This window comes from Thermobia domestica, chromosome 2 (assembly GCF_964235325.1).
Source record: "Thermobia domestica chromosome 2, izTheDome1.hap1.1, whole genome shotgun sequence".
NCBI classification, from domain to species: Eukaryota; Metazoa; Arthropoda; class Insecta; order Zygentoma; family Lepismatidae; genus Thermobia; species Thermobia domestica.
The window spans coordinates 149,778,017-149,803,350 of record NC_137455.1 but is presented as its reverse complement, the minus strand read 5'-3'; the positions used below and the strand labels follow the sequence as shown (position 1 = coordinate 149,803,350).

Sequence of the window (25,334 nt, the reverse complement as noted above, 5' to 3'; positions counted from 1 at the left end):
AGTGAATGAAAATGTAAACATGTAGAGTGTGTGTGAATATTAAGCTGAGTGAGAACAGAAAGAGATATCCATAAATGATGCACATACAGAGTCAGCCAGAAAAATGCATACACTCTTTGTCATCCTGTATCAGGATACTGGCATTGCCAATTGGTCTGAAATTTAAGTATGTTGTAGCATGTTTCTTCGCCCAACAGATATTTGTATTGTCAATTGTTGGGATGCTAGAGAACCTTCGCCAGATTATAGAGACATGTGCATCGGCCTCCATTGTTATATTGATCACTGCAGCTGTCACGACCACTCGTCGTTCCGTACACCTCAAACTTGCCAACAATGCGTTTAATTGTTACGCGGACTGATGGTTTAGCACCAAACTCTCCTCTCTCCACTCACGCTATACTTTGATGACACTCCCAAACCTGATAAAACACTTGAAAACGTACGTATTTACGCTGCTCGAACGTCAAGCGCGCTCCTGTCATTTTCTTATCACTTATCACTAACCATACTTACAGTACCGACATCTGTTGAGCGAAAAACTGTACTACAACATAATTTTAATTGAAAACAATTGGCAATGCCGACATCCGTTAGGCGAAAAACCGCATTATAATATACTTAAATTTCAGACCAATTGTCAATGCCAGTATCCTGACAAAGACAAAGAGTGACAGGATGACAAAGAGTGTATACATTTTTCTGACTGACTCTGTAGAAGAGGGGGGGGAAACTGAAAAATCTAAATGTCTCCATCTTCCATTCTCTTTTCTTACGTCCTCACTTCGTTATACAGAACTCCTACACACATGTTTCGTTGGGGGGAAATATGGTCACGAAACTTAAATTAAACGGGTTTTTAATGTAATTAACATGAACCTCATCAATTTCTTTTTGGCTACATTATCAAGAGCAGAATAAAATAATACAATCTTCCTTCTTGTTTTTTTTTCCTCTTTGTTTTTTGCAGTCTCTCGCATCAAAGATTTTATGAGATGTCTATTAGATTTAAGTACTCACGAACTATACTTCTATAGGTCTCATGGAATTCCCTTTTTTGTCTTTCTCTCTCTTTCTCAAGGCTTGCAGTAATATTACATGTTTAACCACGCCTGGATGCTGTTGAAACAAATTCAGTGGTCGTAAACTAATCAAGCTGGAAATGCCGCATCTTGTTTCAGCAACGTAACGCAAGTTAACGTATTTATGGCTAAAGCTTTCTTCTACTAATTCAGCAAGTTGTATTGTGTTCTTTTACGAGCAATGCACAAGCGCAAAACTCCAGTCCAATGTAATAGTCACAAGAAGTCCTGTATGAGAGGTTTGTTTTTATTATTATCTTAACGTGCGAAGAGTGTGTTAAATGTTGAAGAATTATGTTAAAACAATTCCGAATAAGGTAGGAGGTACTTACGAAGTGTGACAATTAAGTTCGCGAACTTGTTCCATAAAATGTGCTACTTAGCTTATTGCTGCATACTAGTGTGATCACCTTCAAACTACTCCTCTTGGGAAGCTATAAATATACCAGTGCCTACTCCAACCTTTGAAACATTTCTGGAATAGGTTTCAAAGCTGTCGTCGTATTAACCTGAATGTTATCAAAATACCTTACTTTCAACACTATTTTGATCCTTGAATAAAGGAAAAAAGTCATTCGGGGCGAGATCAGGGGAGTATGGCGGATAGTCTACCATAGTTATTTGTTTTCTGGTCGAAAACTCCCGTATAACAGTGCCGTGTTGGCAGGTGCATTGTCATGACAAAGAAGCCATGAGTTTCTCGTGAAAAGTTCTGGTCATTACCTCACACAAGTTTTGCAGCATTCCCAAACAGTGCACTTGATTGATTGTTCGAATTCGTGGTATAAATTCATGGTTTACGATCCCACGAAAATATATATGTTATCAATAGAGACAGGATGTTTAGGCATCAAAAACGTGGAAAATAGGCAGATAAGTAGGCACTTAAAATTTAAATAATAGGCACGAAAATAACTCGGAATAATGAAGATAAATACTCAATATAATTACAAAATAAATTCGAGTTATAGATAATGTATATACAAAGAATATAGAAACATATCTGTTTGTTAATATCTTCTTACTGTACCGTATATAGAAAAACGAAGCTTGACGTGTATTACATGTATAGAAAAAAGTATTTGGTAAATACATTCTATACAGCACTTTACCACTACACATAACAGTCGAAATTTTATAACTTTGTCCGTACATACAATTGTCTCAAGTGTGACAGAACTTTATCAGTACACATAGCAGTCCAAAGTTTTACATCTTATCACAACAAACAACACTTCTGTTTCTCGGAAGAGACAGAATCCTTTCTTGAAACACTAAACTACACCTATATTTTTCCCAGTAAAATCTTATTTTGAAGAAAATGCATAAAATAGTCAACATTAGGCACTAAAGCAATTATTTAGGCAGGAAGGGGCGAAACAGGTAAAATATTCAAAATAAAATTGGCTTAAAATAAAACTATAACACCTAATATAAACTTTAAAACGTTATTTTTAATCACATCTTTAATATTAAAGAATAGGCATTTTGCTTAACATCCGGTCTCTAATTATCAATATCGTTTTGATTTCTGATTTTGATTGCTGGAACTTTTTCGGTCGTTGGGAGTCTGCTTTCTTCGATCGGGCACTTTGTTACTTTGCTTCAGGGTCATATGCGAAGACCCAGGTTTCATCTCCTGTGATTATTCGCCCCAAAACTTTCGTCCTGCCTCTTCAACAGCTCTATGTACACTTCACCCGCCTCTGCTTTGGTCGTCAGTGAGGATTTTGGGACCACTTTAGCACACACTTTATGCATGCCAAGGTCTTCAGTTAAATTTTTCCACATGGTTTTTCTATCAATGTTTATTTTGTCTCCTATGATTTACACAGGCAGTCTCCAAATTGCACGCTCAATTTTGACGAACTTTGGCAGTTTTCGTCTGTTTGATCCATTTGTACACTACAGTTTTCTACATGTCATTCTCGCCATACACCTGCTCTCCTCTAACATTTCCTGTGTTTCATTGACCTTCATTCCCAACTTTACCAAAAATTGCACGCTTGTTTGTTGCCTCAATTCCAGCTTATTGTTAGACATTTTCACGACAGAATATACACGCAGGCATAAACAACAATGCACGCCACTTAGCATGAAACCGTCACACGTCAACCCAAATACTGCTGTAAGACACTGAAATAATAGACGTCTAAAATAACACAAAACTTTTCGTATAAAGCTTCCCTCAATCACAGACGGTAGGAATTTCGCGAACTTAATTGTCAGATCTCATACATATAAGGCATTCGGCACACAAGGGATTCATTTCGGACACATTTTATATTTCTGAAGCTCCTTTCAATGCATGAATGATTCGTGTCCAGATATTATAAATAACTTCTATAATAATAATAATTTAAAAAAAAAACGTGTTTATGGAGCGTACAAGCTTTATGTCTCATTTTCTCACATCTTTGATAACTAGACTTAATTCCTTGTCCTCTGAACGTCCCATATATTACAGGTTGAGGTGAAATTTCCCATGAATCTAATTCTATTTCAATCAGAATAATTAATAGCTACCAAATCGATATGAGGCGTTCCACTACTCAACAAAGGTTTGCTTCCTAAAAATCCATTCAGAAAGGTCAAAATATAGTTTATTTATTTTAAAATTGTATTGTCTAAAGAAAAGGAGCGACTTCCACAAACTATACATATAGGCATGAAACTTGGTTGGCACTCACCAGTTTGGTATTACTGCTCAAACACCTCAAATGTAATTTCTGAGCTTTTAGTTTTTTTCTTTGTTAAGTTCGCCCTTACTACCCGAATCGCCTCATATGAGTGCTATTGTTTCTTCTTCAAATTTCATTATTTGAGATATATGTTAAAAGATAGCGATACTAAAATAATTATACATATATTACACGAGAAAGGCGAAACATATGTACAGGCATTTGGACAGGGAACCAAATTACAACCTTATGAATTAGGTTTAATATATTTTTAGTTCTCTGGTAAAAAGAAAATATATATACTGCTAAATAGGGATTTTAAAAAAATAGGTCATTATCAACATTTTCCAACATATTATATTCTGACCACCTACTGGAGCAAAAAATCGGAAAATGGTCATAGAAGTGACGTATCATGTTTTGCTATCCTCGTATAGATATATAGAAATCTTTTTAGACTTAGAAATAGATCGATAGATTCGAGCACATTGTGATATCGCATAGGAAAAATCACCAGGTCATCATCGCCATAAATGTTCTGCCATCACTGACAGGTCTTTTGTGATAATTGCAGAAGTTTCTATGGGCTACAATCTTCAGCTAATTGCCTATATCGCAGTGGCGGCTAATGTTAGTGTTGCAGTGTTGCGCAACGACCAAAGTATTTCAAGAAAAAATATTATTAGCAGTAGTAGTAGTAAAGAACAGAAAAGAATACTTTCCAATATTCCCATATATACTTTAAATAACGTTTTTTTTTTATTTCTACAACTGTAAAATCCATTAATCTGTTTTAAAAAGCGAAAAAACAATACGTCACAGTGTCTCTAATTTACACTGCGTTGCAGCGAGAATACAACGACCAGATTTCTACAGCGCGACAATTGGAGCGAATGTTAAGTCTCCTTTCTCCTATATCAGAAGCTGTTGCAGTGCAGTGGCTCTGGTCGTTGCAATGTTTCTGCAACGCGGCATAGTTTCTAGTGAACGAAAAGATTTTTCGCGCTAAATAAGATTTCTGAATTTTATTTCACTACCAATTAACAAATGGAATATATTTTTATGCATTCATATTTTTAAATTACTGAAGCAAACCAATATAATGACAATTTAAAAAAAAAAAGTTATTGTAGAATTACAAAATAAGAAAGAAAATATGTAGGAAAGCAGAATATAAATTAAAGTAAATACGCATTTACAAGTTAATTCTTAGCTTATATAGATAATGAAGGCTTCTTGTACAGTAATTTGTGAACCAAATATTCATAAGTCAATATAAGAGAATCCTCTCTCTGTGGATAGTATTTTAGTATATACATATTTCTTTTATAAGATAAATGTATTTTATACTCTCGATAACTTTACGCTTAAAACTGTATGATGGGAAAGGTCACATTAAATTTGGGACTAGTTAGCAATGCTCAGGGACGCAGCCACGAGGGTGGTCCACCGGCTCAGGACCTACCAAAAATTACGAAACTCGATTAACATTTGTAGAAGTTTTTTAACGAATTATACTTGTTTAACGGAAATATATGATTGATGTAGACTAAATATTTTATTTTACGGCTCATCATGTACCCTTTCTTTTCTCATGCAAATAATTGTTCTATCATTTTTTCTAAAAAATATAGGTGACAGTAATTAAGAATTAGTTCTCATCTTTTCGGGTACACAATAAGACAGGTTCGATATTACGTAGACGTATTGGACCCCATCAAACTCTGGATTCCCCCCAGCAAACATTTCTGGGTGTAGAACTGCCAATCCTGTTTGTTTTTACATTCTTTGACTTTTGACTCCTGTTACATGCTGGTCCTACATTTGACGGGTTTCAAAGTTTGCTTTCCAGAACGTATGCCATTGATAAGCATCGTTTCCTCTCGTGTGGAAGTATTCTGTTCATAGTACATTGCTTACAACCAAGACGGATGATTTCGAGTGTAGTTTTGCTTTTACGCACTTGTGTGTGTGTTTGTGTATATGTGATATTCACAATTCATAAACTGTACCTCTCTTGTATCAGCTGTTTTGGATTTTAGTTATTAGATTTACTTGCATTGTGTGTGTTTTAATTTTGTAAATAACCTACAAGTTCTGAATGAATTCTGTACCATGAGTTCTGTAAATAACTTACAAAAAAAAAAAATCAATTTGCTCAGCTCTCCACTGAGGAAAAATTTGCAATTAAGGGTTAGGTAGACAAAACAAGCAAAGGGCAATTCAGAAAGTGTTCGAAAAAATATCCAGTTTAAATTCACAGGGCATCTTATGGCAGCAACGTTGTTTGCGCTAGATAAATTTCCACAATTTATTTTAAATTTTCTTAGATAAACTGTGAATAAAGCGTGTTCAATTTACATTTTTTTTTTCATAACACTAATCTCTGCCACGAACTATCGTCAGTCTACGCAGCAGAGGAATTTGGATCACTGTCAAGGACTGAGTTTGCTAGAATGAATTGTTCGCAATAATCCGGTAAAAATAATTTAGTGAATCTACAAAGCTTCTGCAACTAATATTGACTGTACTTATGACTCAACAAAAAAAGAAAGGTGTTTTTCCACATCGTAAAGAATTGACACTTTCAAGGAATTGAGTGTCCCAAGAAAGGTTATCACCATTGGTTATGCTTTCCATCGAAGTTCAACAAGCATGTATTAGGCAGATTTGCTCCAATCAAAGAGCAGAGAATGGATTTACTAATTAAATAAGATAACTAATCAAATAAAATGATCTGCATTATTTCTTTATTTTTTTAAAAATATAATTTTATTTAATTTCACATGTCACATAGCATTTACATCTAAAGTTATACTGATTAGTCAATGAGTCCAGTTTATATCTTCTGTATCTGATCGTTCGTACTGCAACACCCGAAACTACAATCCACCGACCGCCACTGCTATATCGGTTGTTTCCAACTGGTTGCTCTCTAACGTCATAGTTTGCTGCTCCCTGTTCAATAAACTACATGGAGATGGGGAGGAGCAGGTAAGAAGGTGATGTTGGTAAAATACAGTAGGGACAGGCAAACAACAATGTTGATAGTGTGATCGATAATTTTGAACTACTTGTACACTGCCAATACTTGCACATTCTCTTCTTCTATCTCACCCTCTCCCTTCCATTGCTCAGCGAGTGTCCCTCAGCTATTTCTCTGATTGTAAAAACGTGTTCCTACGTCATACTTTGTCCAGTTTTAAATGAATACTCTATATGTCATTCTTGTTTTTATCATACTAAAAGACCTATGTAAATAACTTCATCCAATTCAATTATGCGGATTTAATAGTAGGGTATGCACTTTGGCTACCAACTACATAGTATATGTTTTAGTAAGTAGTTGCTTTGGATGTTGAATTTCCTCATAAGAGGTCCCAAATTCTCGAATCATTGACTTTGACAAAGTTGCCGCCCCAGTGCCCCTGACGATTTTTTTTATCACTCTCAAATCCATGCTCTCTTAATAGGTAGAAATCATTTTATGTCAGATGGGACTATATGAAGAGAAAAGAATAAAGATTATAGTAGGATTAGCATGCTGAAATTACATTTAAATCATAGAGTGCGAGTGGCAAACTAAGATAGATATGTAGACCCTATTACATGTAACGATTTTACTTATTGTAGAAATAATTTTTACTGTGTATTATTTGGTTGGTTACCTCGGAGTTCAATATCCTTCACTGTAATACCGGACGCTGCAGTGTATTTATGAGACTTGGACCTGCAGCTTAACGTGAAATCAGAAGCACGAGAGATCTCACGAGGAATCGACCCGGGTCTCTTGCGTTAACCATATAGTCATGCGCGATTTGTGATACACATCCCACATTGAGAATTACATGATTCAAAGTGTTTCGTAGATAATTAAGTAATTAATGCATTAGAAATATGTATGTTCCGATCTACAATAATTATTGCTTGAAATACACTTTTGTAAATTGGCCACCTTTCTAAGTTGATCACTTTTCAGTGGATCCGATTATGGCTAACAGAGACATATTTTACTGTATGTTGAATACAGTAAAAATAAATTAAAGTACCTTAAATGCTTATGTTGATTACGTCTAAATGGAAAATTTAGTAGAATAAATCTAAATATTCATTTTATTTATTAGGCATTATACATATGATACATAAGTTACATCCGCATATGTTTGATTCAGCGTCAGTTTGTGTAGAGTTGCATATGCTATATTGTGATGTTTCGAAAATTGATGTCTTCTCTTTGTTGTCTTTATACAATGCCAAGCAAAACAATGGTAATAATAATAATAATAATAATAATAATAATAATAATAATAATAATAATAATAATAATAATAATAATAATAATAATAATAATAATAATAATAATACACAACTGACCAGAAACAAATCACGATGTTATCCTTCATTTGACAATGAAAATAGGCATGAGTTAGATGTGTTGGGAACTTTTGACATTTAGTGACCAATATCTTTAGTAACAATATCGTTACGACTTGTTTTGAGGCTATAAGAAGGTGGGTCATTCTAACTTTAATGCAGTCAGATTCCACTTCCACAGCGGGGGGAGAGGTTCGTTGACTTTCTCTCCCCCCATTGGTGATGCTTGTTGTCCGACTGGCTCCCTCCTACGCGTCGCGTTTTTCATGCCACAGCCGTCTATCTCACGAATTAACCCTTCGTTACACATGGTTCGGGGCGGGGGGAGAAAAAAAGCTCGGTATGAATGACCTTGCATCTACAAAAACTGAGAATTTATCTGTTTCCCTTTGGGAAAGATGCTCACTCACTTGCAATTTACGGATATGCAAATGTGTTTCGGTATATCTAAACACTGCAGTTAGCCACTTATTTTTTCCACCTCCGACTGGCCCACCCACTGAGACACTAGGTATTGTAGTTTATTATGGGTTTTGGAAAAGAACTACATAAGGATATATACTTTGCTTTATATTACAATATTTATTAAGGACATTTTCATTATTAATTGAGTTAAAATTGTCTTCAATAACCATCTAGAAACAAGATGAGAATAACTTCGTCACATAAAAATATAATACATATGTTTGTTTAGTACTTAACATTCCTTTGTAACACCTATACAAATATATATATACACAGGACCGGATCCAGGATTTTCTGAGGGGGGTGCATCAATAACTATCAGTATATCTGAATCAAATTTATTTTTTTTAAATGCCTTTAGGCATCTGTGATGTGTATGAGGAACAGACTTAAACTATTCTGTAAGCTTCTGACTTCCATGTTGTCGTATAACGGAAAAAAAAAAATAATGGAAAAAGCAATATCTTTGTGTGCAAATAAAATCTTTGATTCAACGTTATACTTCGCGACTAAGTTATGTCTTGTATCCTAAATACGAGGGCTATCCAGAAAGTAGATTACGTTTTGGAATAAAAAATCAACGAAGTATAGGAAACAAATTTTATTATATACAGATGAAAGCCACACACAAATACTACTTTTCGACATAGTCACCATTCAAATTAAGGCATTTATCGTAGCGATGTACGAGCTTGGAAATTCCTTCGTCGAAAAATTCGGCCGCCTGCGACTTCAACCACTTCGTTACCTCTTCTTGCAGCTGTTCGTCGTCATCAAAACGCTGCATAGCCAGCCACTTCTTCATTGCTGGGAATAGGTGGAAGTCGCTCGGTGCCAGGTCGGGACTGTACGGCGGATGAGAAAACAACTCCCACTGAAAAGATTCAAGAACTTCACGCGTGACATTTGCCGTGTGGGGCCGGGCGTTGTCGTGAATCAACAAGATCTTAGAGCTCAACATTCCTCTGCGCTTGTTTTGAATTGCTCTTCTGAGGTTTTGCAGAGTTTGGCAATACCTTTGAGCGTTTATTGTAGTGCCTCTTTCCAGGAAGTCCACCAAAATCACACCTTTTCTGTCCCAAAAAACAGTCGCCATCATCTTCCTTGCCGACATTGTTTGCATGCATTTCTTGGGTTTTTGGGGAGAACCTGTGTGCCCCCACTGCATTGATTGCAATTTCGTTTCACAGTTCACGTGTTTCACCCATGTTTCGTCACCAGTAACGATGCGATCGAGTAAAGAGTCACCATCCTTATTGTAGGCGTCCAAAAAGTGCAACGCTGCAGCCATTCGCTGATTTTTGTGGTCCTCTGTCAAGATTTTTGGAATCCATCTTGCACAAAACTTGTGGTAACCAAGCTTTTCGCTGATGATTTCGTGCAACAAACTTCGCGAAATTTGTGGAAAACTCAAAGAAAGTTCCGTTATTGTGAACTTTCGATTTTCACGGACTTTAACATCGACTTTTTCGACAAGTTCGGCAGTCACTTTGCTGGGTCTCCCACTTCGATCTTCGTCGTGAACATTGGTTCGGCCATTTTTAAATCTTATGACCCACTGTCGCACTCCACCTTCAGTGATAATGTTGTCCCCATACACTTCACACAGCTGCCGATAGATTTCTATCGGTTTACAGTTTTTTGCTGTCAGAAACCTTATTACTGCACGCACCTCGCAGCTCGCGGGATTTTCAATTAACGCAGACATTTCAAACCGTCACAGTATCTTAACGGAGCACAGCACGAACCTCTCACTAGCACGGCTAGATGCCGACTGAGCTGCGCAACGCTCTGACCCCAAGATGGCCGCGCTAGCCCCGCCCCTAGCGGACACAGACGAAAACGTAATCTACTTTCTGGATAGCCCTCGTAAGTCAGTCGGTCGGTACACATGCTAATCGAATCTAGTTCTAATTCTAGTCTTATATACAATTTATTTCGCTTCAGTTCTTCCTTTCATGTAATGTTTGGTCAAAAACTCTTCTTTCTTTGAATTATTACTGTTATAATAGCATCACCCTTCCACTGCTCTTGTTCGTTAAGTACGAAACAACAGAAACACTTTTTTACAGTAAAGACTCTTCTTAGTGAACGACAATTTTCTAACAAAGGAAGTAAATTAGCAAGCGTGTGGTTTTATCATTCAATGTGGCGAAGAAGAAAATGCATTGTTTAAAATAAATCGCTTGACTGTGGTGTTGATGTATGGATTGCATTTAAAGAGTACGCTGGGCCTACTCTACCACTAAGTTATCCCGCCGAGTTCTGACATTTAAGGAGAAGAAAAATCTATCCTGACGTAAGGAATATTACCTACTCCTTCTTCCTCTCCGCACCCGAAGCCAATGCTGGTTTTCTGCCAATCCTATCTATCTACACAACATTAGTGTTAGAAACAGAGGTCCATATTGTTTCATTGTCTGACCTTTTCGTTGAATGCCAGTGCTATTGTCAACTGGTTTACAATCTTCTGCTGAGGAAGAACCGTGTTCCTTAATAAGAAGAGTTGCGTTGACCCTCAACTTGGTAATTTTGTGGCTGACCACAGCGGCGGATAATGGTGCTGCTACACCTAGACATTGACGCCAATTTTATAGTGTTGGTATTTTCACTTCTTTATTTTGTGGTTCATAAAGTGTGCTCTATAAATCATTTCTCTTAAAAATTTATAGTTTAGCTTATGTTAAAAAGCAAAGAATATTGTTCTATCTGTGATGATCTTGCTGTAGCATCCAGCAAAATTTCATCAATTGGGAAGGGCTTTCACGCTTTTTCACGACTTTTGTATCCGTATGGAGTTTTGTATACATATGGTAAATTTTATGATAATATCTTGTTCAGAGGAAGGGGAATTGAAACCCGTAATTCCCCTTTGTGTACACTACTATCTGGCCAATGCATTGTTTCAAGAACTTTCCTGCGGGAAACCAAATCTTCCATTTCTTTCTTTTTATTTATGTAGGAACTGCAAGTTATTTTATCATCATAAGTTTATTTTCAAAATATTAATGAAATTACCTTTACATGTTTGTGGAGTGTATTTTTGATGAATTTGTTGCCACTAAAGAACTATAAGAAGTTCTTGAGCGTTTGTGGCCTTATGCATCTCCGGGGTTATGATGGGCAAGATCTACAGGGTGGACTCAAAGTCCTATTGCCCCTGAAAATAAGTAACATAAACCACTAAACGTACGTAAATAACTACAAGGAAAGAACTGAATGACATGAACAACAATGCTTTCGAGAAGTTTTATTGAGATACGAAACGTTAAGTGTCCAAAAGATACATCTGTCGACCATCATTCTTATGACAATACGCCGCCAGGTTCTGTGCGACATTTTGCAGAGCACTGCAGGTGTAACTTGGGTGGAAGCTTGTTTCACAGCTTCTGTCAATTCGGCAGTGATATCGTAAAGGTTTTGTGCAACGATGCCCTTTACGAACCACTATCACAGGTGGTGAGGTCTAAGCTTCGTGGTGGCCAGGCAAGCGGCGCGGGCATCTATATTGTAACTGGAATTATCAGCCATCGTTCACACAATCTGAAACAACGGAAAACCTTACATTAGCATTTATCAAGGGGTAACGGGAAAACTTACATTAGCATTTATCAAGGGATACGGGAAAACTTACATTGGCATTTATCAAGGGGTAACGGGAAAACTTACACTAGCATTTATCAAGGGGTAACGGGAAAACTTACACTAGCATTTATCAAGGGGTAACGGGAAAACTTACATTAGCATTTATCAAGAGGTAACTGGAAAACTTACACTAGCATTTATCAATTGGTAACGGGAAGACTTACATTAGCATTTATCAAGGGATAACGGGACTTTGTGGCCACTCTGGTCTCCGAACGACCATCGGAGCTTGAATCTGGCGTAGTTAGCGGGTCCATAGACCATTATATAAGATGAACTTTTACAGTATAGGCCGTTCCCCCATCCTGTCTCGCCTTCTTAGTGGTTTCTTGATAAGATATGCAATTGCATTGTGCAACGATCTTTCTAACTACAAACATTCGATTTTCGTTCTACATTTTCCAATGTGTTTGATTTCATTAACATTTCGATAGAATACTTTCGTTACAGTAACACCATCGTTAATCTCTGGTAACAAAGCATTCAGAACCGAAATACCTCTCGCAATATATAGCAAATCTGTTATTCACAGACATGACACGGTTTTGTTCTCCATCCTCTGTTGTCAACTTTTTACTATCGCTGGTGCTTGAGTATCTTTCTCTACTGTTTAGCCATTGTCTATTTTTTATTCATGTACTCACCTTTTCCGCCTTCCCCTAAAAATCAGATTAAAACAATGTTCCGAACAAAAGTTGTATTCCAATATATTTATAGCAAGAAAGGCTTTTTAAAAATTATTTCAACGCATATGTATTCAACTTATCCATAACTACTCTAGATTAGTAGGGAGCACAGAATTTCATCTAGGATGAGGGCTCAAACTTCAAAGATTCAGAATTTGTGTATACATATCTGAATATGATAAATGTTTATTTTTCGTAATATCCTGTTCAAGGGAATCTCTCTTTGCGTACGCCACTGCTATGTATACAGATTGTTTAGGCTTTCTAATGGAACAGAATCATAAGGTATTTTTATTTCATAGCATTGTGCAATGAAATCTTTAACACCCCACGCTTACGCCTTTTAGTCAAAAAGAGACGAATGATTTAAGTCGGTGCAGTTAAAAATTCTTTGATGAAAATTGGACAAATAAGACTCTTTCCATACATTTCACATCATACTACCACTTTTCGCTGTTCATGTATTTTACAGGAATGAGTACTAGCTCACTAGCTCACTAGTTCACGAGTCGAGCTATTAGCTCATCAATCATCAGATATGAAAAACTCTTGCAAACGTTTCCAAGGCCGTGTTTGGGTTGATTTCCGGTGTCCTGTGAGCACTTGCAGTTCCTATGGAGATCAGAATAATAAAGCAGCACTGATTACGAGGGGATTAAAATTAAGTCAGAACGTTTGTCTATATTAGGAATGTCTAACATTTCAATGGATCGTAACATTAACTGCATTATACCGAACAGTAAATGAGATGACAACGTTTTTTTCTCTCCTCTCGTAATTTTTTGTGTAGAATTCTCGTATCATGTACCTAGCTAGATTTGCGAGTATCTTTTCTCGTCTAGAAATTTTTATCGTATTCTTGCAAAATATATGTCCTGATTTTTTTTCTTAATTTGATCTAGTAGTTATTAGAATCCTCTCGCATCACAAGAGATCTAGGAAGTGTGTGTGATACAATAAAATTTAAACTATAAATATTATATTGGAGCGTATTGTGTAATGTCTTGCAAATTTGCAAACGTTGGTAAATGCTCGTCATCTCTCGTGTAGTTTAAGAAGCCAAAAAACTAGGTTAGAAACCTGCAGGAAAGTTATAGATTCAGCATTAGGATTAAACTGATCAATAAAGACTTCATTAACCAGACATTTGCTTTCAAAGACCATTTTGTATTGTTCTAGTACAGCAATCTCAGGTACCTTACATCTGTAGTCTAGAAGGAAATCTTTTAACAGACTATAACCACTATTATTTGTTTACTTTTTAAATTTCCGATATTTTAAATTGTCTTTCGAAACATTCATTACTTTTTGATCTAAAGAACAGATTTAAAAGTAAGTTCTTTGTTAATATGAAACAAAGTTTTTATAGCCCAAACTTGTGATTAGTTTGTGCCACTGTGTCGCCGTTAGAAGAAGACAAATATAATAAATACGATTTGCTAGTTAGCAATATATATATATATATATATATATATATATATATATATATATATATATATATATATATATATATATATATATATATATATATATATATATATATATATATATACCCTATATACAGGGTGGCGCCAAGCCGACTGACACATTTCAAAGTTGAATGTTGCTCAGGGGCGATAGCTTGGAGTAGGTTGCGGTTGGGGGGGATGGAAAGTGGATAGGATGTCATTTTATAAGAACACTGCAACAGTTATATACAATGGACGTTTAGCGTGATGTTAGCTAGGCCTAACAATGAAATTTAGAGTAAAAGACAGTAACTTCATTTACTTATATTGTGGGTCCAGATAAATTTCAACGTTGCATTTTCATTTAACGGCTCGTCCGATTTAAAAAATTCCTTCACTTTAGATTGAAAACATCATATTTGGAGACGGTTTTCCGTTTTACATTTTGTTGTAACTCTGATAACAGAGTTCCCTATGTCAGGGGACTATTGAGACACCCTGTATATGTATGTTTCTTTTAAATCTGCTCCAGCAGAATGAAAGCTATTAATTGGAATCGGTAACTAATGACACATATTTTAGCTCCATAAAATTTCCTTTTCTTTATTTTTTCTACAAATCTACATCTCGCTGTCATTTATTGATTGTTATATATAGTATCGTGTTTTGAGCAATTTATTGTTAAACAAAAAATTAGTTTTAAGAGTTAATCATGTTTTATATTTCATTCCTTCACCATATTTGTGTACTGTGTTGCAAGTCTCATAATGAACAGCTTGATGAGAGCGTTAGTAGAGGACGTGGTTATCGTACAGAATCAATTTTTTAAGTTTACAAAGAAAAAAAGTATCAATTTTCTTGAAAAGTACTCATAAGGGCTTACACATATCATTTTGTTTAATGCAATGAGATCTACCGATTTGTATAAATCTTATCTTTGGACAGACTTTTTTCACTAAACGCTATAAATACGCCACATACGTATTATAGAATGTACCTAGGTACACAAAGAAAAATACGTATGTGGCGTATATAAAACCGTAGGTTACATGCGTAAATCCTGTAGTTTTTGGACTTGAAATACGAATATATATAACCAGTGGCGGATCCAAGGAGGGGGCTATAGTCCCTATAGCCCCCCCCCTTGGCGCTCAGGTATACACTGGGTAAAATGGACTTCAATTCTTCTTTACACTGGATAAAACGGCAATATATGGTTTAGCCCCTCCCTTGATCATATCCTGGATCCGCCCTTGTATATAACATTCTGCAGCAAACGTATAACTGAAAATATATGTTTTATAATACTGTCGGTATAAGTGTTCAATCTATACAAGCTTTCCGTATAACTGCATATAGGCGGTAAGGATCTAATATACAGATGGAAGTATATAACATATACCTGACGTATGTAACATACGTATACATATGTAATGTACGGAATACTGTTAAATGTCAGACATCCTGCAGCTTCATGTTATATCTAAGCGGGAAAAGGCAGTACGTATGTAGAATATGGATAATGTATGCTCCGTACAGATTTTCGTAGTAAATATATCGATGTCGTATATTTGTACAATATATCGCTGTCCGGATAAGGGATTTTTCTCAGTGTATATAATCCATGCTTAGAAAGCAAAATATACATTAAAACTAACCAAAGGCGCTCATCAGGGGGTCAAGGTAGGGCGCTTGTCCTCCTAGAGGAAATTGTACTTCAGAATATCGAAAACCCAATAGAATTTTTACATTAGTTACAGCAAAATTTGAAACTATATTTGAAACGTCGCTTATACTTGCCCCCCTTGGAAACCACAACATGGGCGCCCTTGAAACTAACTGAATATCAGAAACTTATAATTTCTATTGGTTTCAATAGAAAAAAGTAAAGCACTTGTTGTCTACGTAAGTCAAAATGGATTACATTTCCAAAATAGATTTTGGATTCAGTATGAGTAGTTCTACTTCTCTTAAAAGATTTACGTAATAAGCTATTTTATACAAAATATTTAAGTGTTGTCTTCAGAACAAAGCGTTTTTTTTTTTTTTTTTTTTTTTTTTTTACTTCAAGAAGTTTACCTCTTCTAATAAATAAAAACATTCTGTTTCCGCTGTTAGAGATTGATAGCTGTTGTTTAAACAACCTATCCTTTGCCAATGCAAATAATCATCCTATTTAAAATTCAGTAGCATTCATATTCACACAACGTTGTGTTAATAAACCGTTAGATTCCACGTTAAATTTATTTTTTCCTCTTCCAATCATTTTGCATTTCACACATAAATAAATCGTACTAATTTGTCCTGGGACAGTGTAAAGCGACTCTACTCTTTCCTCCTCCCCATTCTGTCACCTGGCCTTAGAAGATACGAATTAATTCACCAGTTTTTTTCTTTCTACTTGTTGTATACAAAACGAAACAGGTCTGGTTTGAATACAAATGAAAAGAACAGGTATACCTTCTATGTCCAAAAGTGTATAAGAATAATCTAATCAAAATTAGATCGATCTCGAAGAACTCGTTCAGATTCACCTGAAATCAAAGAAGGAAAAAATATATAACCTACAATTTTAAAAATAACCAAACAGGTAATTGATTGATATTTATTGATGGTGATTGTAAGTTTTCTAAGAGTGTGTACGACATATTAAATAGAGATTATCAGTAATCAGGTAGAGAACTTTTTTTAAGCGACGAAAGTTATGTTCTCGTTTATCTTAATAAAAAAATAGAAAGAAATTATTTTGAGAACAGGATGATTTAAAAGATCAATAACAAGATTATAGATGTCTTAGAAATAACAACAATAATAATATAGGAATCCCAACATAGCTATTATACAAAATGACAATGCTGTGTTATACACGTTCCATGTCAAATCATGACTTTTATGACGCAAAATTTTACGAAGGTGATTCAAGCACTCAGTATCACATCATTTGAGAATATGCATAAATTTTGTTTGTGTATCTTAATATAAGATATACATCTTTATTTTTCCATAATATCTTGCTTAAAACCTGGAATCCCTCATTATATACGACACTGGAATTGACTGTTATGTTTCGAGATGCCATAGATCCAAACCAATTATTAATGATTTATCTTTGTTGAAAGTTCTTTCTCTGCAATCTAAACATTTTATGCACATCCTTTGTGACCAACACACATACGAATATGTATACAAATTCCGTAAAGAACTTTACAGTTGTAAAGAGACAATATTTTCATTACTTCTTCCCCTCTAAACAAACCATTGATCATACAGAAACTAAGGTAGCCTTCACATTAGGATCCTGTGAGCCGCTTGCGTGAGCTGCAGCTGCTAGCTTTACCTTGTCTTAAATGTACGCCTTCACACATGCGCTTCGGTGCAAGTGAGTCGCGCCTCTGAGCTGCTATAAAGACACCCCACCATTAGATGGCTCAAGCGTGCTGCTGAAGGGGAAGAAAATAACATGCAGTCTTATGAGAGAGCCCTTCACACGTGATCGTGAACTCAGTTGGAATCGAGAGTAGTGCACATATATATATTTGATGTTGAAATTTTTCTTCTTTTGGTGTTACTCTGATGAAATGCACACAGTAATTGTACAGTTCGTCAAACGAAGATATAGATATCCTGAAGTAATTGAAACATTTTTCCATCTTCCCTCAGTTTGGGAAACAGATTGTAAAATGAACATTCTTCCAGTCTTGATTGATTTATGGGATGAATCCACATTGTTCTATATCTTCTTTTCCTTTTTCTTGCAATTTATTGCCAAGATTAAAGCTGCAGCTTCTTCTGGCTTTAGCATTGCTGCCATTTTGGAATCACGATTTTTTGAGCGGCTCAGAAGTATTCAATGCCTTCACACTACACTACAGGTTTATATGAACGGTACACGCTAGCGGCTCGCAAGATCCTAGTGTGAAGGCAGCCTAAATATACCCTGTAATGACTACAAACTGTTGCTTCTTAACCTTTATCGATTGAAGACATACTTTACTGAATGCTCATTACCTCAACACTTTGGTTAGGTTGCTGCGGTTGCAGGCATTTACCGGGTACAATCTGTCTCAACATTGATTTTAACTTTTCATTAAAGATTTCATGGTAAAAAATAAAAAGTCATATAGACTTTAGGCCTTCTGGATGGCATAAAACTTTTTTTTTTTAATTCAAAACTTTTCGCGACACACCACATAGAGTTGTCCAACAAACCAGTATGTAGTGACATATCGAAGTCTGCCATAAACTTTAAATAATTAAAATAAATGCTTTATTGTCGTAATTTTATATGACTATCTAATATTCGGAAGATTTAGCGATAAGCCTGTACGTATAAATTACATGTTCATCCACACGAAGGAAGGCGTAGGTTACAGGTCACCGTATCACTTAGGTTACAATTTTTATCCAGGTCATTCGGGTTTGAGCCTCACATCTTTGACCCGATGACCCGGACAAACCCTATAACAAGGAAACAGACGAAATATCTCTAGATCTATAGCATTATTACAGAATTCTGTACTGGATTCATTAATGATGTTCTCTACTCGAGCTCGAATATTTTTAATCAAGGTATATGTTAACTATTTAAGTTATATCTTGACTGTTTCAAATAAATTTATGCTTATTCATTTTCTTATGTTGAAAATTAAAGCAGTGGTTTTGAACGGACTGTACAAAAAGATTTAACAAAACCCTGTTTGGACTTAGCGGTATCTCTTATGTTTTATAATACAAGTTTTACAGGCTCGCTCAATTAAATTTTCGTAATACTCATAAATAAAGCATGTGGTTTGTCTATTCTGTGATTGTCACGCGTTTATATATTCTGATAAATCTTGTAGTTGTCTGTCAGTGCAATGTTTTGTCATACAAAGACACATAACAAGGAAGAAATAAAATTATCGATTGAGTGAGAAGAGATAGACAGAGCGCATGAGAGGAGACATCGTACTGTTCATATGTATAATGGTGTTATGTCGTCTCCGGGTCACATCGGGTCTGTCTGGGTCATACTGGGCCATGGGCAGTGGGTCACGAATCTAACTGTTTCCGGTTCTCCCGCGCCAAGGAACCAAAGTTCGTGAATTGTTCAATCACTGGTCCACATACAAAATATTTGCAATTCTAGTGAGATTTTTACTCGACTTCAAAATTTGTAAACATGTAACTACTAAACAGTCATAAAAGGCACATAAAAGCATAACATTTCGGTTTGATTTGTTTTATTACTCTGAGTACGCAATAATATAGATATTTTTCATACTAGTGATTTGTTCGTAAATACTGCTATACCATGACTGCATAGTATGGGAATTTTAGATTCAAATATGTAACATGCTTCAACGAACTACTTATATTAAATCACATAACTTTCTATTTGTTAATAGAATATTTTTTTAAATAATCATTTCTGTCATATATATACGGTACTGAAGAATTACAGAAGAAAATACTGTATTTATTATATTTTACTGCGTATCTATTCCTATATAGTAGACAAGAACATGAAGTTTGAAATAAATCACACAGAAATAAATTATATCTGCAACAAATGACAAGTGTGGAATTATCCAACATGTTAGCAATTGAAAGCATATACATAATTTATTCTGTAAGTAGATGCAGAAAATGTTATTGTCCACACTTTATCTTATACATTGAGAATACAAGTCAGACCTCTTCTGGAGGGAAAAATTGACAACATGACTTTTGCCAACATCCGCAAAATTAGCATAAAATCCTCCCTTGTGCTCCTTTATAATGCATGACGAAGAAGATTCTCCGTTGGACAGTGTCAAAAGTAGCTTCTTTGGGGCTAAGGAATATGGTGAACCGGTTCTCTGGTGACCTGTACGCGAACATTGACTTTCATTTTAGAAGTTCACGTAATTTACAGCGTTTTTAAAGCCACGCCCGACAAGGACATATAAATATCCATCTGTCTAACAGTGAAGACGAATAATCACGTTCTTTTTCTTAACAAAGCACAACAAGTGACACTAATGATTGCCCGTTTTCTTCCTCATTTTGAAACTCACGTATACGATCGGAAAATTATAGCAATAAAAATAATTATCTGCATTTTTTTCTTTAAGACTAGTGAAGTAGATGCGTAGTACTTGGAATCTATAATAACGATTTTACGAAAGAAAATAACTAAAAAAGTTAAAATGAACTAGATTTTCAGTCAAGTTCATCTCTAATTGACTATATCAAAGGACCATGTAATATAGTCAAGTATAGTTGTTATAATTTTAGACCAAACCCGGACATAATTGTTGAAATTTCTGAAACTTTGTATACGGTGTTCCTAAGTTAAATGTAACAACATATTCAGTGGTGCCCACCCCCCCTCATGTCCATGACGCACCCCACCTCAATTGCCTATCCATAGGTGTTCTTCCATGAAAAAAAAAATTTTTCGATTCATTTTTACACCCTCTCAAGCATATTTATATAGATTTTTAACCCCCCCCAAATATTTCAATGACGCAGTTTGCGTCATAGCCCCCCCTTGTGGGCACCCCTGACATATTAAAAGTCCCCACCTCTCCTACCCTTGTTTTATTCAATATGGTGGTCAATCCAGCATGGCTGGTAGCCACACTTAGAGACTACAGGGCGGTATAATTTGATGTTTTTCTTGGTTCATGTTGCATTTACAGCAAACATATGTCTTAGTAACTAGAATGACCACCATATTGACCACCATAAATATTACAGTTAACATTCCAGTGTAATCTATGAATACATTTGCATGAAAGAGTAAATATACGCATATAACGCTTTACTAGCCTATGCCGCCACGTGTTACCGCAAAGAATACTTTTCATCTCTTCCCCTTTCTGTTTCCTCTGTTTCGTTCCTTCTTCATCTTCGTGGTTTTGTGCTCAGTAGTTTCGCAGACCTGGTAAAAAAAAAAAAAAAAATCCATTCCCATCTTAGAGTTCCATTTACTAAATTCCGTTTAATCTGGAGCCTAGAATGCAAGAAAAATATTTGTACAAATTTTTAAAGTTCTACATCTGACATTGGGAGATTTGGTAAATGGCAAAAATCACTCAAATTCTTTACACCCCCTTAGGACTAATATTTCGCAAAACTCTGTCTTATTTGCGACCTGGGGTGCAAGGATAATATTTATACATTTTTTTTTTAAAAGTTCTATACCTAATACACTGGTGTGCAAAACTTAAGGATAAAAGTAAATTCCGCATGTTGTGTCGCTCCCAACTAACACGTAAATTGGTGAAACTTGAACCATACATAGAAAGTAGCTGCAGTATGATATAGGAAACAACAGAAAGAAATACATGATTAGAAGAACACCTCCATGACATTAAAGAAGGAGTTGAGTTGAGTTGATTTTGAGTTTAACGTCCCTTTCAGTAGCGAGGCTATATGAAACGTGGACTTAGTTTTTAACGTAGAATTCAAACCACGTGAGCTCTCGCTGGAAATCGAACCCGGCTCTCCCACGCCTAAGGTACGTACGCTAACCGCTTAGCTACAAAGGAGCTCAACATTACAATAGTGAAGTGGTGTGTGGTCACCGTGGACAGCAATGAATGCTTTGCAGTGTGTTCTTATGTTGTTCACAAAGTTGGTAAATAAGTTGTTGTGGAATGGAGTTACTCCACCATATCTCCTCCAGCGCTGTTGACAGCTGCTGGGTGGTCTTAGGTGCATCTGAACGTGTTGCAAGACATCTTTTTATAGCATCCCAAACGTGCTCAATGGGTTTCAGATCATGGGAACAGGCAGGGCAGTTCATTCACCGAATATCCTCTCGTTTCAAGAGCTTCGCCAAGTCCGCTGTTCGTGCATTATCACACATAAAGAAGGAGTTCGGGCCGACTCCACCTCTTCAAAAACGCACGTGGATGTCACACTAGCATTGACCGGTGAGTGTACTACGTCCAAAAGTGTACAGCTCGGTTTAGCCAAGTAACATCATGCACCCACACACAAGAACACCAGTCACCAAATTGATCATATTCGATAATATTCCTGAGTTCATTACTGAATCTGCTTTCATTGGAGAAGAGAATGAGACCCCATTCCTACTCGGTCCAATCCTGATGTTCTTGGCACTATCGCAAACAGTACCACCGATGTACAGATGTCAACGGAAAAGAACGTAATGACCATTGGAGAAAGAGACCACCAGTCTACATATCACTAGTTCTCCTAGATATGTTTGTAATTGCACCGCAGTTTGACGTCGGCCCTTCTTGCCTGTTTAGTGGTTGTTCTCTGCGGTAGTTGACGGTGGTTGACCACCTCTTCTTTACACAGTGTTGCATGTGATTCGGAATGTTCTTATGCACGTGAAACAATGCTGTGGGTAATACTAAACTCCTGGACCACACTCGTCGTACTTCGTTTTTCTTCTAATGTTTCTTTTTTCTTTTTGGTTGACCGCCGTTGACTATCAATTTCTCTGACTTCAGTACCTAAGCCAATGGTCTCCAACTGAATGCTCTGTGACGTCAGTGGGAGATGAAGGAGCTAGCAGGACGTTAATAAAAGGCAATGTTGACAGGAAAACAAGAACGTGGAAAGCGTAATCGATGGTGGTTTTGTGGACACAATTTCGGTAAATTCATAACTAAGTGTGCACTGTCAACACTTGCTCACCTACCTCACTCCTCCCGTTCTTTCCTGCGTCATACATCGGCCAGTTAGAAATGACTGACGACTGTCGACTGACCTAAGCTATATGAATATATGCTTTCATCCTGAAACGAACTTGGGTCTCTCGGTCCAAAAACAAAAACCGATTTACTGCAAAGGAACTCTTTGCCACAGCATTAGTACGCCACAAGTTGAAGACTTGACTCATTTAATTGCATGATTCTTTTTCTTGCCGTCTTGCGTGCTTCATCTATATCTCTCTTCTCATCTTGTTTTCCTCTTTCCAAGTTAACCACGGAAGGGAATATCCACAATCACTTCATTTTCTATTTCTCTAGTGATGGTAGCCACGTGACTTGTACAGAGGCGCTATCATTTAACTACTTATTAAAACCCAAAAGTGCGAACATATTTAAAAAATAAAAAATAACCCGATGCCGAAAGGATTCTTAGATACTTTATAATGAGGTAGAGAGAAGGAAATAAAATTAAAAAGAAAATAAGGGGGGGGGGGAATTTTCACGTTTCAGCTATTACGTATATAGAAAGAATGTGTTTACGATAACACGTCCCAATGTTTATGATCATAATCGAAGAATAATTACAAGGCGGATCGTGATTACATGCGTGAACAAATTGGCCTTCCTTCCATTCTTCCAATACTAAAAGCCTTATTAATTTAGTCTTCTGAAGAAAGAGACAGAGAAAGAGAAATTAGGAAAAAATAACAATTTTATCAACATTTTATTCGTAATCTGCAAACCCTATATACTATAAGTATACGCAAGATGCCCTACCCAAAAGTAGTCTGCATCTATTAGATAATAATAATAATAATAATAATAATAATAATAATAATAATAATAATAATAATAATAATAATAATAATAATAAATGAAGACGAATGTGAGAACTATGGATGTGTATATGCTTGGAAAAGATTGTTCGAAACTTGAGGTTTATGAGTACTACATCGCGGTGTTCAATAAACGTAGTTTGTGTACATATGCTGCAAGTCGTACGCTGCTCTGTGGTTTAACACTGCATATTTGCCTTTAAACAGAACTGGAGTGGATAAATCTGACCAGGGGGTAAAAGTGGATCTTAAAAGGTAGGGGGGTGCATGAAGTCATGCCGTTCCCCGTGTCTATCTCTGCACATTGTAATTTTTAGGAAGTGGAGGTACGCTATAGATATTTGCTCGAAAGTGGGGGAACGGTTTCCTCTTGCGTTCCTCCTCACTTTCACCCTCTACATATAACTTGAGTTAAAAGATTCAATTTACGTAACTTTGATCATAAACACTTTTATTATATATTTCGGGTCTTTATTATTATTATTATTATTATTATTATTATTATTATTATTATTATTATTATTATTATTATTATTATTATTATTATTATTATTATTATCACAATAGTTACACGTAAACAAGATATACGTTAATGGAGGTGCGCCGATGGTAATTTTATGTGCATATTGAATTTGTAATTTTTTTTATCTTAATAATCGGTTTCCTTATGGAGTTTTCGTCGATGTCTTTTATATGTCAATAATGAAATCAGAATGTACTTTGTATATATATTTTTTACATGTAGCCCATATTTTTCACTAGATAAATGAGAGTTCTTTCCTTTCTTTTCAGATGTGAGCAAACACATTGAGGATGTTTTAAAGGAAGAGAGTTTTGTCATTAGTTTGAAACATATAAAACCCCGACGACGACTTCGAGGGAGCGTCGAAACATTATTTGCTGTCGACTTTCCAACATCGCACCAAAAGTTTGTCGTATTGCTAGATCGACGAGCGAAAAGAAGTAAGTGTTACTTTTATTTTATATTTCTTCATATGACGCCTATAGTAATTTTCCATGCTCCGTGGCCTTTTGGTTTCTGCTTCGACTCCCGATCAGCCAATTTACCGGTATTCTTCGATGTTCGATACATCAGCGTATACATTCTCAGATTTGGTGCACTTTATTCCCTGAGCTTAGATATCGACCAAATTGTTCGCAGTTTAACTTTCAATACTCAATTTTTATATATTTTGTGTCAAATAATTAGTTTGCGTATTTTAAGTCTCGGATTCGAGTTCTGTTTTAACCCATATTGCTAGATTATGTGCAATTAGAAAAGTACTTCAATGATGCAGTGTCAAAATCCAGAAATCTGGTTACAGGAACGGATATGTTAAACACACTTCATTCAATTGAGTTACAGAATGTCTATTTAGAGGAAGTAGGAACATTAAATTAGTTTAGTTCGAACATGTTTCAAGCACTTATTCTCATGTTGATGAACTTAGGTGAACATA

The 25,334-nt window shown here is 35.9% G+C and overlaps 1 protein-coding gene across 3 annotated transcripts in view; it reads left to right on the top strand.

Moving 5' to 3' along the window:
• Positions 1-25,334, top strand: part of Tsp (Thrombospondin) — a 265,557-nt gene that overhangs the window by 86,611 nt on the left and 153,612 nt on the right. For all 3 annotated transcript variants that reach the window (XM_081747100.1, XM_081747107.1, XM_081747091.1), the window contains exon 2: positions 24,667-24,837. In XM_081747100.1, coding sequence (XP_081603226.1) covers positions 24,667-24,837 — 171 coding nt within the window. The remainder of the gene's footprint in view (positions 1-24,666; positions 24,838-25,334) is intronic.